This window comes from Theropithecus gelada, chromosome 12 (assembly GCF_003255815.1).
Source record: "Theropithecus gelada isolate Dixy chromosome 12, Tgel_1.0, whole genome shotgun sequence".
Classification (NCBI taxonomy): domain Eukaryota; kingdom Metazoa; phylum Chordata; class Mammalia; order Primates; family Cercopithecidae; genus Theropithecus; species Theropithecus gelada.
The window spans coordinates 118216147-118232005 of NC_037680.1; the positions used below are offsets into that span (position 1 = coordinate 118216147).

Below are 15859 nucleotides of genomic sequence, written 5' to 3' on the forward strand. Positions count from 1 at the left end.
CAGATGCTGTGCCTCTCATAGCCTCGGGCAGCCTCCAACCCTGCTGTGGGGGCCCTGGCACCAGGCACCACCCCTGCCTGGAGGGACTGGCAGGCATGGGGACACGGGGGCGCTGGAGCGGGCACAGCCACTCAGGGACGCCCATGCCTGGCCAGGAGGCCTGGGGGCAGGGGGTCATGGGACCCCCCAAAAGACCTGGCCTTGGGGAAGATGGTGACGTAGGAGGGATTTCTCACCCGAGGACTGTATGTGTGCGTGGGGCGAATGGGGCGAGGAGGGCCTGTGTGTTTCTGGGACAGCGAGGGAAAGGCCTGACTCAGGCCAGGATTCAGGGTAGCCGCCAGCACTCTCTACGCGAAGCCTCAGCCTGGCTGCAGCCTGGCCCCTCCCTGGAGGCCTCCCTCCCTCCTGCCCATGGCCCCCACAGCCGCCTGACAGGACAGAACTCTTTAGCATGCTCTCATATTTAATTATAATTATAATATAACAGAACCACAGGGAAGGGGGGTCCCTTGTCCCAGCCACTCAGGTGCCCGCTGGCCGCCTGGAAGCTGGTGGCCCTGCCCCAGGAGTGGGGGTGCAGTGTGTGGATGTGAGGAATGGCCAGGCCGCGGTGGGGGTACTAGGCCGAGGAGGGGACGCCTGTACCTTCCCACCCAGGCCCTGGTGGGAGCCTGGCCAAACTCCTTTAAATAATTTCATGAATGGGTGCCAAGGACAGCCCCCACGTTGGGCAAATGGGGGGGTCCTGGGTGCCTGCACCTCTGCCCTCACAACACCCAGGTGGCCACAGCTGGGAGGGGCCTGAGTCAGCCCCAGCCCTGCCCTCCTGACCTTGGGACCCTAGGATATCCCTCTCCTGAGTGGTGTGAGGGGCTGGGGTGGCATGGGGTGGCGGGAGGCCAGAGTGCTGACTGGGTCTGAAGGGCCTCCAGCTCTGCCTGCCCTCTTACTGCCTCAGTTTCCCTGCCCCACAAAGGGCCTGAGATGCTGCCTGGGCATGTGTGAAGGTCTAGGGGTTTCCTACCCCGCCCAGCACAGCCAGGAGCTCTTCTGGCCTTCCCTGAAAACTTCTCTAGGCCTGTGGGGGGCAAATGACTCCCGGGGAGCCCCCAGCCCTATGCACCTCCTACCCCTGTGCCCAGTCTTGGACCCTGCATCCAGGGCGTCTCGGGATGCCGCTGCCGGGGGCACCTTGGCTGCTCCAAGGCAGTTTCCAGCCAGCCCCCAAGTTCAGGCAGGAGGCTCCGGGGGCGGCAGGCAGGGCCACAGCACCTTCAGCCCCGGGCCGCAGGCAGCAGCAGCAGCAGCAGCAGCAGAGTTTCAGGGAGCTGGGCACAGCAGAGGGCCAGAAGCAGTGACTGCATCTGGCCCTCCCTGTAGGGGGTGGTGGCACCTGCTGCCTGGGCTCACTGTGGGCACTGAGACATGAGTTCTGTGGTGGGGCTGTGCCTAGCAGGGCTATGCCCGGTGGGGCTGGTGCAGGTGCAGACTGGTGCGCCCGTCGCCCCTAGGCAGCTCAGCCCATGGGCGGCCTGCAATGGCCTGCACCCTGCCTGCTTCTCCTGAGGGAAGGCGCTGACCTGGGCTCATGGTGGAGGGTGTGCAGAACACCAGTGGCCAAGGAAGCCAGTCAGAGGGGCCAAGAGCAGTGTCCATCCTCAGGCCTCAGTGGCCGGGGACTCCGAGGGCCGTCGGCTGAGCCCCTGCGGGCCGGGGACGAGGTGCCCAGCCCACTAGGAAAGACGATGGTGGCGTACTCCGTCTGCTCAGGGACGCAGGGTGCCGGGGGCTCCGGGGTCTTCTCTCGCCACTGGAAATCCAGCTCCCCATAGTCCACAGAGAACACAGGCACGGCCGAGGGGTCCTCCTTCTTTCAGGGGAAAGAGAGGAGGAGTCAGCCCCCATGGCCCACCCTAGGAGGGAGGCCGGCGGCTCCACAGCCTGGCTGCAGCACTCACACTGAGCCTGGGCCCCCCACTGAGAGCCGCGTACCCTGGGCTGTCCCATCACTGCCCTCTGTGTGATCTGGGGATGCCACCCCTCCTCTCTGGCTCAGTGTTCCCCTGTGAAATGTCCCTGGCATTCTTGCAGGTTTAGGATTCCAAAATGTCACTTTTCAAGGCCTCCTGCCTCCAACGTAAGATAAGAAATGACCACGCCCACCCCACACCCCCGCAGGCAGGCGCACACGGTGGGCTGGGGCCCCAGGTCGTGGCTTTAGGGATTGCGATTGCTGCCTGGGGGCCGGAGAGGTGGGGTCCTGGCTGTAACAGAGTGTGAGCCCTGCAGGCCGTGTGGCCCCAGCCTGTCCTTTCACCTCTGCCCACCCAGGAAGGAAGGCACCGTGGATCACGCAGGAAAAGAGTGAGACTCACCAGGGGCTGGCCGGTGCGCCTGGCTTCTATGGTCCCTGAAGAGAAACACACTTGGGGTCACCAGACCGACCCTGAGCCGTGCTTCCCAGGTGGGGGGTCTTAGCCTAGGGGCTTTCATCAGGACTTAGTCTGACGGGGAGGTGTGGGGGAGGTGGATGGGGTGCGGGAAGGGTGGAGGGAGGGGAGGCGGGAGTGAGGCCGCCAGCAGGGTTAGGGCAGGGCAGGACGAGGGGCTGGGAAGACGTTACCTTGTGCAGCCCGGGAGCAGATGACAGCCAGGACCCAGACTAGCAGCACCAGGCTGCCCAGCAGGCCGCCCACGACACCGACCACCAGGGCTTGGAACTGGCCAGCTGGCCTGGGTGAGGGGCTGGGGTGGGCTGTGGGCACTTCTGCCCTTCTCTCTAGAAGGACACAAAGGTCAGGGGTTAGGACGGGGTCAGGTTGGAGGGTCAGGGCAGGGGTGAGGGCAGACTGCAGGGACTGGGGTGCTTCCAGAGCGGGAGGACAGGGATGCCGGTAGCGTTCCCCGGGTGTGGAACAGAGCCCTGGACTGGAACTGGGAGGTCCCTGCCCTACGACCCTGGAGCTCGTGCTCCTGTGCAGGAGAGGACACCCACCCAGGACCGGCTCAGCTCGCCCCTGCCCTGGGGCCTCTGAGGCCGCACCTGTCACCCTGAGCTCTGCCCGCAGGCTCTCTTTGATCTGCGCCTTGGGGGCCAGGGAGATGGCCCCGCAGAGGTAGGTGCCGCTGTCATTGCGCCGGGCCCTGACCACGCTCATGTGGAAGTCGCGCCCATTGGGCAGTTGTGTGACGCGGAAGCGGCAGTCCTGGCCGGGCTGGCTGCGGTCCTCGGGGAAGGCAGCCAGCTTGTCCGTCTGGTTGCTGGGGCTCATGCGGTACCAGTTCAGCACGAAGCTCTCCGAGGCGTTGGAGAAGCTGCAGGTGAAGGTGGCGTTGTCTCCTTCGGTCACCAGGAGCAGGGCTGGGGAGAAGGTCGGGGGGTTCCAGGGCCTGTCCGGGAATTCTGAGAGATGGAGAGAGGTGAGGAAGGGGCTGGGCGGCCCCGCAAAGCCTCCCCGGCCACCTGCCCACATCCCTCGGGCAGCAAGGGCTCAGGAAGGGCCAGCCCCGCTGGAATGTTGTTGAGAAGTCTTTGCTGGGGCCGCCCGGGGACGGACACTCACCCCCACTGTAGAGCCTCTTCCTCTGGGGCCTCTGCCGCCCGGGGACGGGCACTTGCCCCCACTGTAGAGCCTCTTCCTTCTACGCGAGGCTGTGGCCTCTGCCCAGAGCCTGGCTCTGACTTGGGTCCCCCCGATTTCCTTCTAAGAGTCTTCACCCCCTTCCCTGTTGAGGCCAGTCCCCCAGAAAGGGCTGTTTGGGGGCTACCCATCCCCAGCCCCTGACCCTTGGGCATCCTGGCCTGGTCCTGTCTGCACTGCTCGGGCACCGGGGAGTGTAACTGGGCGGGTGGGTGGAGGGCTGCCCACGGAGACCCCCGCCTTGGGAGGAGTGCAGCCCCTCGGCAGGCTGAGGGTCCAGTCTGTACCCCCTTTTCAGCACAAGCTCAGAGCTGGGACCATGTGGTATGGGCATTGCTGCCCTGGGCAGTGGGCAGTGGGGCCTCCACATTTTCCAGCAAGACAGTGGGGACTGGAGCTCACAGCAAACATGCTTCAGAGACGAGGTGGGCCATTGCCTCGGATGTGGACAGACACGGGCCCCTGACCCTGGGCTTCCCAAGACAAGGACCTCCTGAAACATATGCCTGCCAGGGCCAGGGCCTGGGATGCCCACATGACAACCTGGGGGTCGCAGCTCTTCTGCCAGGCGCAGGCACTGACACAGGGGCTTAAGATCCAGGCCCGAGATGCCATGCAGTGGGGTGATTTTCCCAGCCCACCCACATGTCCCATGCCACAGGGTTCCCCAAATATGGCACTAGCCCTGCACTGTCAGATGTGGGGCACTGTCACTCAGCTCCATCTCGGGTCCGGGCATGGCCCCCCAGGAAGTGATACAGAGACCAGGCCCTGGTTGCCGCAGCTGCGGTCCCTCTGCTTCCTGGGACAGGCGGCCTCTGTGGCGGGGGGTGGTGATGACTCAAGGAGCAGTCAGCTCAGAGGAGGAAGGGGCTGCTGCCCTAGCGGCCCAGGGCGTGCTGGCTGGACACCAGAAGTGAGTGGGGCTGTCATGTGACCAGGACTAACTCCTAGTGCCAACCTCACTGGGCACCTCCCAGGGGACAAGTGAGGGGTCTGAAGTGACCTTGAGGCCACCCGGAGCGTCCCTGTTCCCTTTGTGCCCCATGGCCTCCTGGCTGCCCAGCGCTCGCCTCCTTCACCTGCATGCCTGTCTCCCAGCTTCCTGGTGGTGCCCAGAGGTGGCGGGCGGGGGGGCCAGCTACACAAGGGGCTGCTGAGGTGAACCCCCTCTCTGAGACTGCCCTTGTCTGCCGGTTGGCCAGGGGAAGCTCCCTGCAGAGGCATGTGCAGGGTGGCCCCGGGGAATCTCCCAGCCACTCCAGAGTGGATTTTGACCAAGGAGGGCAGTGGGGTAGTGTGACTCTCAGGGCCAGCGGGCAGCCAGGTCAGGGCACTCAGAGACCTGCCTGAATGGAGGAAGATGGGCTCCTGGCATCAGGGCCAAGAGGGCTCCTGGGAGGTGGCCTGGGACAGGGCGGGCTGCAGTCCTTACTGGGACTAGGCTGTGGCTGGGTAGACTCAGCACAGAGCAGGGGAAATGCCCTGCCCTCTGGGTTTCTGGGAATGCAGTGGAGACCCAGTGGCACCACCACCGCAGGCAGCCCCTTGGGGCCTCCATCCAGGCAGGTGAGGAACAGGGGCCATCATGGGAACTGTAAGCAGGGACCCTGCATGGTTAGGAAGTGCTGGGGGACCCCCAGCTGTAGGGCGAGGTGCTGGCGACAGGACCAAGGTCGCTGTGTGTCCACACCGCAATGTCCATGGAACCATCTGTGCGTTGTTCGTGTAACTAAAAACTTAACTGCTATTTATTTGCACACGTTGGTGGAGGGACCCGCTCTTGACTTGATCTGTGCTGGTCGCTGACAGGCTCAACCCTTTTCCTGTCTGGCTCGCACCGGCCCTCGGCCAATGGGCCTCAAGCCAGGACCCTGGGCTCTGTGCCGCGTCCCCCCTCATTTTGGAATCCACCCCGGGGAGCAGGCCCAGCTGGGCCCCTCGGCCTCCGCTGCCTCTACTGACTGGCTGGGTGGGGTGGGGGCTAGAGCTTGGTGTCTGCGGTTCAAGCAGCCTCTCCCCCACCTCCCCCAGCCGGTCTCAGAGACTCTGGCTCCCAGAGAAGCCCAGTGTGGGGGTGCTGAGTGGCGACCCCCAGGCAGGGCCTGCCTCGCCTCAGTCCTCAGGCCGCCTACTCCAGGAAGCCTTCCTGACCTCCCGTGGCTGGGAGAGTCTACTAAGAAGGAGAATATTCAGAAATGACCACTGGCTGGTCCTGGGTCAAGTTAGATTCGGGGTGTTTCTGTGGGATTCCATTGTTTCCCCAGCTGCTCCCTCTCGGATCCATGTAGGATCGTGGGTTGATGAGAGAGGGCTGTGCCCTATGCAGGGTCAGGAGGGAGAGAGAGCCTGTCCCAGGGCTGTGGAACAGGACTGTGAGGCGGCGGGGGCGCAGGCGGGGGGTGCTCCCACAGAGAGACCCCACTGCAGGACGCGCTTTCCAGAAGTGCACAGAGAAAGGTGTGCCTGCCCCGAGGGGAGGAACCTGCTGGTCCAGACCAGACCATCTCTGACTGTGGTCCCATTAGGGACAAGGAAACTGGCCCACGGGATGTGTAGGGACGCGGACAGCGAGCTTGTCCCTAGAGGACCTGGCAGGGGCGAGGAGTGGGGTCTTCCAACTCCTCACAGTTGTGTGTGTGTGGAGGTGGGAAGGGCTGTGGGCTGACCCGTGTCCCCACAAATTCCTATGCGGAAGTCCTAACCCCATGACCTCAGAAGGCGGCCTTATTAGGAATAGGGTGACGGCAGCTGGGACTAGGTAGGATGAGGGCACAGGGCCAGGTGGGGGCTGACCCAGCCCCCAGCACGCCTGGTTTCCTGCAGTGAGCTGAGATCACACCACTGCACTCCAGCCTGGGCGACAGAGCAAGACCCTGTCTCTAAAAGAAACAAACAAAAACGTGTCAGGGACTGGGCTGGGCAGTTTCCACACTCACCCGTGCGGAGATGAAGGCAGAGCCCAGGGGATGCTTCTGAAGCCCAGGAACACAGAGGGTGGCCACAAAGCCCCCCAGCCAGGAGAGGCTGAGCACAGCTCTCTCGGAGCACGGGGAGCCGACCCTGTGGCCCTCGGTCCTGCACGTCCAGCTCCCGACAGCGGGAGGGCAAGCTCTGTTTTTAAGCCACAGCCGGGAGAGGCTGAGCAGAGCCTCCTCAGAGCGCCGGGGAGCCGACCCCACGGAGCTCCATCCTGCGCGTCCAGCCCTCGGATGGTGAGAGGACAGGCTCTGTGTCAAAGCCACTCGGTCGGTGGAGCTTTGTTATGGCAGCTCCAGCCGCCCAGTCCCCAATGCAAATGTGTCAATATTCTGTTACTGATTCCAGGTGAGGGATATTCATTGTCGTGTTTTAAAACTTTTTTTTGTATATTTTTCAAAATAGTCGTTTTAAAATCTAACTTTAAAAATTTGACTTTAGGCCGGGCGCGGTGGCTCAAGCCTGTAATCCCTGCAGTTTGGGAGGCCGAGGCGGGCAGATCATGAGGTCAGGAGATCGAGACCATCCTGGCTAACACGGTGAAACCCCGTCTCTACTAAAAAATACAAAAAACTAGCCGGGCGCGGTGGCGGGCGCCTGTAGTCTTGGCTACTCGGGAGGCTGAGGCAGGCGAATCGCTTGAACCCGGGAGGTGGAGCTTGCAGTGAGCTGAGATCTGGCCACTGCACTCTGGCCTGGGCGACAGAGCGAGACTCCGTCTCAAAAAAAAAAAAAAAAAATTGACTTTAAAAATCGGACTTTAAAAATATGTGTCATGGAGGCCAGATGCAGTGGCTCATGCCTATAATCCCAGCACTTTGGGAGGCTGAGGAGGGAGGATCGTTTGAGCCCAGCCTGGGGAACATAGCGAGGCCCCGTCTCTACAAAAAATGGAAGAAGTGATCCCGGCAGGGTGGCGCGTGCCTATAGTCCCAGCTACTCCAGCGGCCCCGGAGGTTGAGGCTGCAGTGAGCCGAGATCACATCACTGCACCCCAGCCTGGGTGACAGAGCAAGACCCTGTCTCTAAAAGAAACAAACACGTGTCAGGGCCTGGGCTGGGCAGTTTCCACAGATGACCCGATCTAATCCTCAGGACGTAGCATCACCAGGAGGCGTCCTCACCCATGACCCCAAAGCACACGGAGAAGTCAGTAAGGGGCCAAGTCCTGCCAAAGGCCCAGAGCTCAGCAGCGGTAGTGCTGACTGGAGCTCACAGGGGTCCCACGCCGAAGCGGAGGCTCTTATTTACGCTCCTGCCCCCGGACAGGGGCCAACAAGCAGCTGGGTTTGGGATATCTCATAAAACACAAGGGGAACACACACCTGAGGTGGGAGTGGTGACCGCGGGAATGACAGAACGGCAAACGCAGTGAACAGATCAGGAGGGAAACGAGGCATGCTGGAATGAAGACCACTGCGGCCGGGGTGGCCACATCTGGGTCAGGACAAACAGGACCCCAGTCATGCTTACTGCGCCTTGCTGAGTGTCCTGTGCTGAGTGTTACCGGTGGGGAAACCAAGGCACGCCGCCTGTGAGAGTCTTGTCCGGCACAAGCGCAGGCACCTGAGGCGCGAGTGTCTGGCTGCAGACACCTCGCTCTTATCTTTCCCGCCTGGTCGGGGAGGGTGGGGTCTCGAGGACGTGCCTGAGGAGCCAGGACACAGGGGAGAGGCTCGGCTCCCCTCCTGCCTCAGCTCCTCCTCCCCTGTGATGAGCGCCCCTCTGCACTCTGGTTCCCCCACGAATGTCTCCCTGGGGTGCCTTCTGGCCGCAGGCCCTTTGCCCAGCGTCTCCAGTTCTGAGTCCTGAGTGACCCGTGGGCCTCCCTTAAGAGGTGGTGCGAAGGCAGAAAGGCAGGGCCTCTGGTGAGGATGCTGCCTCAGGCGCTGGGGAGCAGGCCCCAGGAGAGGGGGCTGAGGTGGGGAGCACCTAGTCGCCTGCCACAGTGAAGGGGCACCAGGACCCCCGGGATGGGAGCCTCGAGGGGATGTCAGGGCAGCCCCAGGGTGCCCCTCATCTTGTCCTCCCAGTGGCGTCACACCCCAGTACCCAGAAGGGCCCAGAAGGACCGTAAACCACCCTCCCCAGGCCTCGGCATCCCCAGGTGCAGGCTGGCTGGGCACTGAGGGTCCAGGGGTGGGCTGTGGTCACAGTGGACACAGAGGGTCACGGGCAGCCCAGGAAGAGGCTCCCCCTCTCCTCGATGCAGGAGCGTGAGGCCAAGGCCTCCCCCAGGGATGGTCTGAACAGGGCTCGGGGAGAGCTCTGGAATCTGGGCAGAGACCCAGGCGGGTACAATCCCCACCCAGGAGGGATCCTGGAGACAGAAGAGCTGTCCTCACTTGAACAGGCACACTTTTGATATAATGAGAAAAATATCACCAGTTCATCTAAACTTTGACGTCGTAAAGCCAAGGTTAGTCCCACATGGGACTCGTCCCACCCTTAGGAAAACCGAGGATGCCCGGGCAAGGCAGAGCCGCCACGCAGACTCGCCATGAACAAGGTGTGGGGTTCTGGCCAGCCTGACCCGTCATTCTACAGAAACACGCAGCCCCAAGGACCGGCGGGGAGGGGACAGAGGTCCTGCCTGCCCAGGAGCAAAGAGGGCACTTGGGCCAGGGGAGGAGTTGGGGCCCAGAGAGGAACTCAGGAGTCTGAGCTGCCCAAAGCCGCACAGCTCAGGGTAAGGGGCAGAGCTGGGCTGCCGGGGGCCGGGCCCGCCACAGCACCCCCCGACCTGCCAGGGACTGAGGGGGGACGGTCCCTCCAGACTCCTGGCTCCGGGACACCTGACCGCGACCCCACCTACCTAAGAACCATCCTGGCCGCCAGCCCAGTTGTAGCACCGCCCAGACGACCGGCCAGGGTGCCTGTGGGATCTGCATGCCTGGAGCAGCCCCAGCAGTGCCGCCGGCCGCCTCCTCCGCTGCTCAAGCTGAGGCAGATGTGAGCGGAAGGGAAACTGTCCCAGGTCAGGTCGAAGGGAGGGTGCCCGCCCCTTGCTCCCGCCCCCTCTTCCTCCACCTCCACGTGGGCGGGAGTGACAGAGGTAGTGCTGGGGGGTGGGGATGAGGAGGGGGTTGTACTGGGGGAGGGTGGGGGAGGGAGACAGAGACAGAGACGGGGGTACAGAGGAGATGGGGAGGAGTGGGCCCGTGGCCCCCACGTCCTATTCCGTGGGGGTCTCCCCAGCTCAGGGCCCCTTCCTCTCTGTGTCTCTGCTCACTGCTGTGGCCTCTTTCCATATCCCGCATCCCGCTGGAGCTGCCCCTCCTGAGGCTGTGGGGTGGGGGCAGGCCCTCCCCCTCCCCCTTCCCCCCCATTTCCCTGGGGGCCGGCCTCCCTGCCTGGGGAAGGTGGGTGGCCCCCTCTGGGCTCAGGTTCCTGGGCTGCAGTGAGGGGTGGGCTCAACCCCACTCCCATTCTGTCGGAGCCTCTGGGAGCCTCCGGGCTGCCCACAGCCTCTGCCCCTGCTGGGGGCAGGTGTCTGGCCCCCGGCCCCTGCCTTCCCGGCCCAGCCCCCTTCGCTGGGACACAGGTGGCCCTACTGAATGACAACTGTCCATGGCTAACCGGCTCCCCCTCAAAGCTTCCACCTTCTGAACAGCCCCACACCATGGCCACGGTTCCAGATCTTTCCACCGTGTGATGCTTCCAACAGCCTGACGGGGGGCCGGGGCGGTGGCAGGGGCTGGCTGTGAGGCTGACCTCACCTTCCAGCCTTGACCTTCTACCCCGGGGCCCTGCCCTCCAGCCCACTTGTGCCAGGGCGGGGTAGTTCAGCGGGTCCAGTGCCCGGGCCTGGCTGATGGCATTTGTGAAGCGGCTTGCTTATCTCCTTGTATTCTGCGCTGAGCATTTTATTACAGCGAATGGAAAACAGGAGAAATGAAACTGCTGATATTAGTGATGAGATGCGTCAGGCTCATCAGCTTAAAATAACCGAAGCGAGGCTAGAAACCGCCTGACAGCTGCGCAGCTGCCTGGCTCCGAGAGACACTCGGCCCGACTGTGAAGGGAAAACATTAAAGCACTGAAACGGTGGAAAAAGAGCATCAAAGATGATGTCTGCGAGGCGCGGCCACGGCGAGGAAGCTCTCGTTTATGAACAAAGGGCCACTCCCGGGTCTCGGAGATGTGAGGCTGCGTGGGTGGCCTGGCGGGGGGGTGGGGGGCCCAGCTGGCCGGGGGGGGGGGCTTGGCGGGGGGCCCCCAGGGGAGCCTGGCAGCGCCCACTGTGCTGCCAGACAGCTAAGGTGGCCGGCAGCAACTGTATCCTGGCACACCCCCCCCTCGTGCCCCAGGGGCTGGGGCTCTGGGGGTGGAGACGTGTTGGTCGGCAGGTGCCTCCGTAGCCCTGCGCCTCGCCAGGCTGTGGCTGAGTGGCTAAGCTGCCCGTGCTGGCTGTCCTTGTCCCGAAGGCAGATTCTGGACAGAGCCGCCCTCTGCCCCCAGCCTGTGTTGAAAGCTGTCTCCGCTCCGGTGCAGCCTCCTCAAGGCTCTGAGCTTCGTGGGACGGGGAATGCTGCGGAGTGGGCTGGAGGGGGGCTGGGCCCAGGCGGTGGGCTCTGAGGTGGGAGATGTTATCAGAGCCCTAGAAGGCCTCCTCACCACCAAGGCCCTGCCCCCGAAATTCCACCTGCCAGGGCTTGGACATGTGTCCCGGAGTAGGGGGCAGGCACAGGGAGAAACCCAGCTTCCATCCTGCCCCTTCCTTCCTTCTCCTTCTCCCACCCGTCCCCTCTCTCCCTGCAGTCCCTCTCTGTCACCCGCTCTCCTTCCCTCTTCCCCTCAGTCCTACTGAAGGCCCCGGGCTATGGGAGAGGAGACCTGGTGGGGTGGGCCCAGCGTGGAGCCAGGGGACTGTGGCCACTGAGGCCAGGGCTGCCTGATGGTCTCTCCACACCGCCACTCACCGGAGCACCTGCAAAGGGACACGTGGACCCAGGGAGGGTCTGCAGGGCTGGGAGGGGTCTGGGGTCTGAGCCTGGAGAGCACAGGGCCTGCAGGGATGGGCACTGGGCCTGGACTAGTAGGCTGGACGTACAGGGTCCTGGGACCCCATCCAGAAGCAGATAGGCGATCCCAGAGCTCAGGTGTGGGGTGGGGACTCATGGAGCCTGCACCCCAATATCACACTCCAGACCACTTATCAACACCCTCCCCCAAACACATACACTGTCCCCAACACACGATTTCCAACACACCACACCCCAACACACACAGTCCCCAACACTCACACAATCCCCAACACACACACAAAATCCCAAACACACACAATCCTCAACACATATACAATTCCCAATACACACACAATCTCCAACACACACACACAAAACTTCCAACATGTGTAGAATCCCCAGCACACACAATCCTCAACACACACACAAAATTCCCAACACATACAATTCCAAGAACACACACAATCCTCAACACACACAGAATCCCCAACACACACAATCCTCAACACACACAGAATCCCCAACACACACAATCCTCAACACAATTCCCAATACACACACAATCTCTAACACACGCAATTCCCTCACAATTCTCAACACACACACAAAATTCCCAACATGCGCAATCCCCAACACACACACAATCCTCAACACACACACAAAATTCCCAACACACAATCCTCTGTACACATTGTCCCCAACACACACACAACTCCCAATATGCACAGAATCCCCAACACACACACACAAACACACAGTCCCCAGCACACACACAGACCCAAACACACACAATCCCCAGCACACACACAGAATCTCCCTCCCCACAATCCCCAACACATACACAGTCCCCAACACACACACACAACCCCAACATGCACATAATCCCCAACACACACACACACAATCCCCAACAAATACACAATCCCCAACAAATACACAATCCCCAACATACAATCTACAACACACACATACCACAATCCGCAACACACATACACAATCTGCAATATACACACAATCCCCAACACACATGATTTCCAACACACACAACCCCCAAACATACATGCTCCCCAGCACACACACTTTCCTCCCACACACATCCTAAGCCCGTGCCTTCCACCCAGTAGGCTTCCACTGACTTCTCTCACAAGGAGGAAAGGCAGGTGGAGTCCGGCGAGCAGCGTAGATGGGGCTGAGGGGCCCTTGGCTGGCCGGCCCTGCCCACCCCTCCCCCATCTCCTTTTCTCACCCTTCCTTCCCAGGGAACCTGGACACCCAGGCCGTCCCCCCGGCCTGCTCCTTCCTCGCAGAGGGTCATGCCCCCTCCCAATCACTGGCCCTGGGACAGAAGCGGCCAGATTCAATCCAGGCTTTCAGTTAAAAGATAATTTACAACAAGCAAAGTTGTATGTGGTTTTTGTCTGTTTGTTTATTTTCTTTTAGAGACAGGGTTTTGCTTTGTCGCCCAGGCTGGAGTGCAGTGGTGTGATCTCGGCTCACTGCAGCCTCGACCTCCCGGGCTGAAGTGATCCTCCAACCTCAGCCACCTGAGTAGCTGGCATCCTGTGGCCAGCTCATATCTAACATTTTTTTTTTTTTGTAGAGATTGGGGTGGGGCAGGGGAGGTCTCTCTATGTTACCCATGGTCTTGAATTCCGGGCCTCCAGCAATTCTCCCACCTTGGCCTCCCAAAGAGTTGGGATTACAGGCGTGAGCCACCACAGCTGGCTGATGGTTGTATGTTTTGGTTGAGTATTGTATCATTTACAATTGAGACAATTGTAGATTTACTTGCAGTTGTAAGAAATTACACAGATGCTTCCTCATACACTCTGCTCAGTCTCTCTGAATGATACAGTTTGGAAAACCACAGGACAATGTCACAACCAGGTTAATGACTTTGATGTGATGCCTCCATCCCATCCTGAGTCCCCGTTCCTGGCTGACGTGTGCCTATCAAGGGCTGCACAATGTCCGCACAGGTGAAGGCTCCTGCGTCCCCGGACAGCGAAGCCACAGAACGTCCCCATCACCATGGGGTCCTCGGGTGCCCTTGGCTGTACACCCACCTCCCTGCTGCTGGCCGCGAGCCTGTCCTCCACCCCCATCACTGTTTCATTCCAGCGACAGCCGTGGGAAGGTGCAGTAGGCGTCCTTCCGGGATTCCCTGGAGATGCCTCCAGCGCGTGTGTTTCAGCAGCCGGTTCCTCTCTGTGCTGAGCCATCCGGGCTGTGGTGTGGACGTAGCACACCACAATTTAGTCAGCCATTCTCCAGTTTGAGTCTCGGTGGACTCCATTTCTTGGGGACTGTGAATAAAGGCCCCGGAAGCCCTCTGTGGACGAGGCGCCCAGGAGGCCAGGGGCTCTAGGACTGCCTTCCCAGACAGGGGCCTGGAGAAGGTTCCCCTCGCTGGGGGCCCTCCCCTGCTCCTGGTCTGAGAAGAGAAACCTAGAGTTTCCAAGGGGCCTGCATGTCATGACGCATGGCGCCCTGCACACGGCGGTGATGAGATAGGCCCCGGGGGCTGGAACATGAGCCGGCACCGATGGAAAGTGGCAGGGGGAGGGGATTCCCCGCTCGCCCGGGGCAGCGGGAAGTTTCCATCCACGCAGGGACGGTCCGGGGAAGCACAGGAAGCAGCAGGACCATCCCGAAACTGCTTCTGCAGTGGGAGGCGGCGGGCGCCAGGCTGGCCGGGTGGAAACGACGCTGTAGCCGCCCGGGCCAAGGGCACCGCGGTGGGGAGGCAGCGCCTGATTCACAGCCATTTCTGAGGTTGGAACAGGAAATGGTTAATAGTGTTTGCAAATAAAAACTCTCTGTTCTATCCTGTTTTCGAAACATTTCCCAGAAGTTGAAAAATAACAACCAATTTATCTGCCCAATTTAAGAATAAACTTTTAAAAAATTGAATGAGATATTTCCACAATTTTTTATACACAAAAATAAAAATAGTTGGGCGGTTTGTTAAGCGGGGGTGGCAGGTGATTTCTACCCCCTCCGCTGTTTTCTAAACTTTCTGGAATATGGTGAGTAGTTTAAATGTCAATTTATGTTTTAAATCTCCCAGTGTGTGCATGTATGTGTGTGGGTGTGTGTGTTTACATGTACTGTATGTGGTATGTGTATTTTGTGTGGTGGTGTGTATGTATCCTTGTTCATGTATATTGTGTGTTGTGTGTTGTGTTATGTGTGTTGTGTGTAGTGTATGTGGTGTGTGGTGTGTGTAGTGTGCATGGTATGTGTGTAGTGTGGTGTGTGGTTGTAGTGTATGTTGTGTGTAGCATGAGTGCTGTGTGTACTATGTGTGTTTGTGTGTGATTATGTGTTGTGTGTGTAGTGTGTGTGTTGTGTTGTGTGTGCTGTGTGTGGTGTGTGTGGTGTGTGTAGTGTATGTGGTGTGTGGTGTGTGTTGTGTGTGAGCTATGTGTGACATATGTAGAGTGTGGTGTGTGTGTAGTGTGTGTTGTGTGTGTGGTTTGTGTGATGTGTTTGTGTGTAGTGTGTGGTATGTGTGTTGTGTGTGAGCTGTGTGTAATGTGTGTAATGTGTGTGGTGTGTGTGGTGTGTGTTGTGTGCCTGGTGTGTGTAGTGTGTTTGTATGTAGTGTGTGTGGTGTGTGTGGTGTGTGTAGTGTGTGGTGTTTGTGTGGCGTGTGTAGTGTGCATTTATGTGTGGTGTGTGGTGGGTATAGCTTGTGTTTGTGTGTGGTGTGTGTAGCGTGTGTTGTGTGTGTGGTGTGTGTAGTGTGGTGTGTGGTGTAGTGTGTGGTGTGTGTGGTGTTTGGTTGTGTGGTGTGTGGTGTGTATAGTATGTTTTTGTGTGGTGTGTGTAGTGTGGTGTATGGTGTGTGTGGTGTGTGGTGTACTGTATGGTGTGTGGTGTTTGGTTGTGTTGTGTGTGTGGTGTGTGTAGTGTGTTTTTATGTGATGCGTGGTGTGTGTAGTGTGTGGTGTGTGGTGTAGTGTGTGGTGTGTGTGGTGTTTGGTTGTGTGGTGTGTGTAGTGTGCATTTGTGTGTGGTGTGTGTAGTGCGTGTGTGGTGTGTGTAGTGTGTGTGGTGTGTGGTGTAGTGTGTGATGTGTGTGGTGTTTGGTTGTGTGGTATGTGTAGTGTGTGTGGTGTGTGGATGTGGTATGTGTTATGTGTGGTGTGTATAGTGTGTGTGGTGTATGTGGTGTGTGTAGTGTGTGTGTGGTTCTATAGTGTGTGGTGTGTGTAGTGTGTGTGGTGTGTATAGTGTGTATGTGTGTGGTGGGTGGTGTGTGGG

At 60.0% G+C, this 15859-nt stretch overlaps 1 protein-coding gene across 1 annotated transcript; it reads right to left on the bottom strand.

Moving 5' to 3' along the window:
• Positions 1-446: 446 nt before the first annotated feature.
• PDCD1 (programmed cell death 1) lies at positions 447-9595 on the bottom strand. Its single transcript, XM_025405129.1, has 5 exons — positions 9439-9595; positions 3047-3406; positions 2627-2782; positions 2379-2413; positions 447-1873 (listed from the first exon to the last, which is right to left on the bottom strand). Exons 1-5 carry the CDS (start codon positions 9512-9514, stop codon positions 1634-1636), a joined length of 867 nt encoding a protein of 288 aa, XP_025260914.1. The 5' UTR covers positions 9515-9595; the 3' UTR covers positions 447-1633.
• Between the last annotated feature and the right edge of the window lie 6264 nt (positions 9596-15859).

Coding starts and splice junctions, on each gene's coding strand:
- PDCD1 (XM_025405129.1), bottom strand. CDS start 9,514: ATGCAGATCCCACAGGCACCCTGGCCGGTCGTCTGGGCGGTGCTACAA. Junction 3,407..9,438: donor GCGGCCAGGATGGTTCTTAG/GTAGGTGGGGTC, acceptor TCCATCTCTCAG/AATTCCCGGACAGGCCCTGG. Junction 1,874..2,378: donor GGCGCACCGGCCAGCCCCTG/GTGAGTCTCACT, acceptor TTCCCCTGAAAG/AAGGAGGACCCCTCGGCCGT.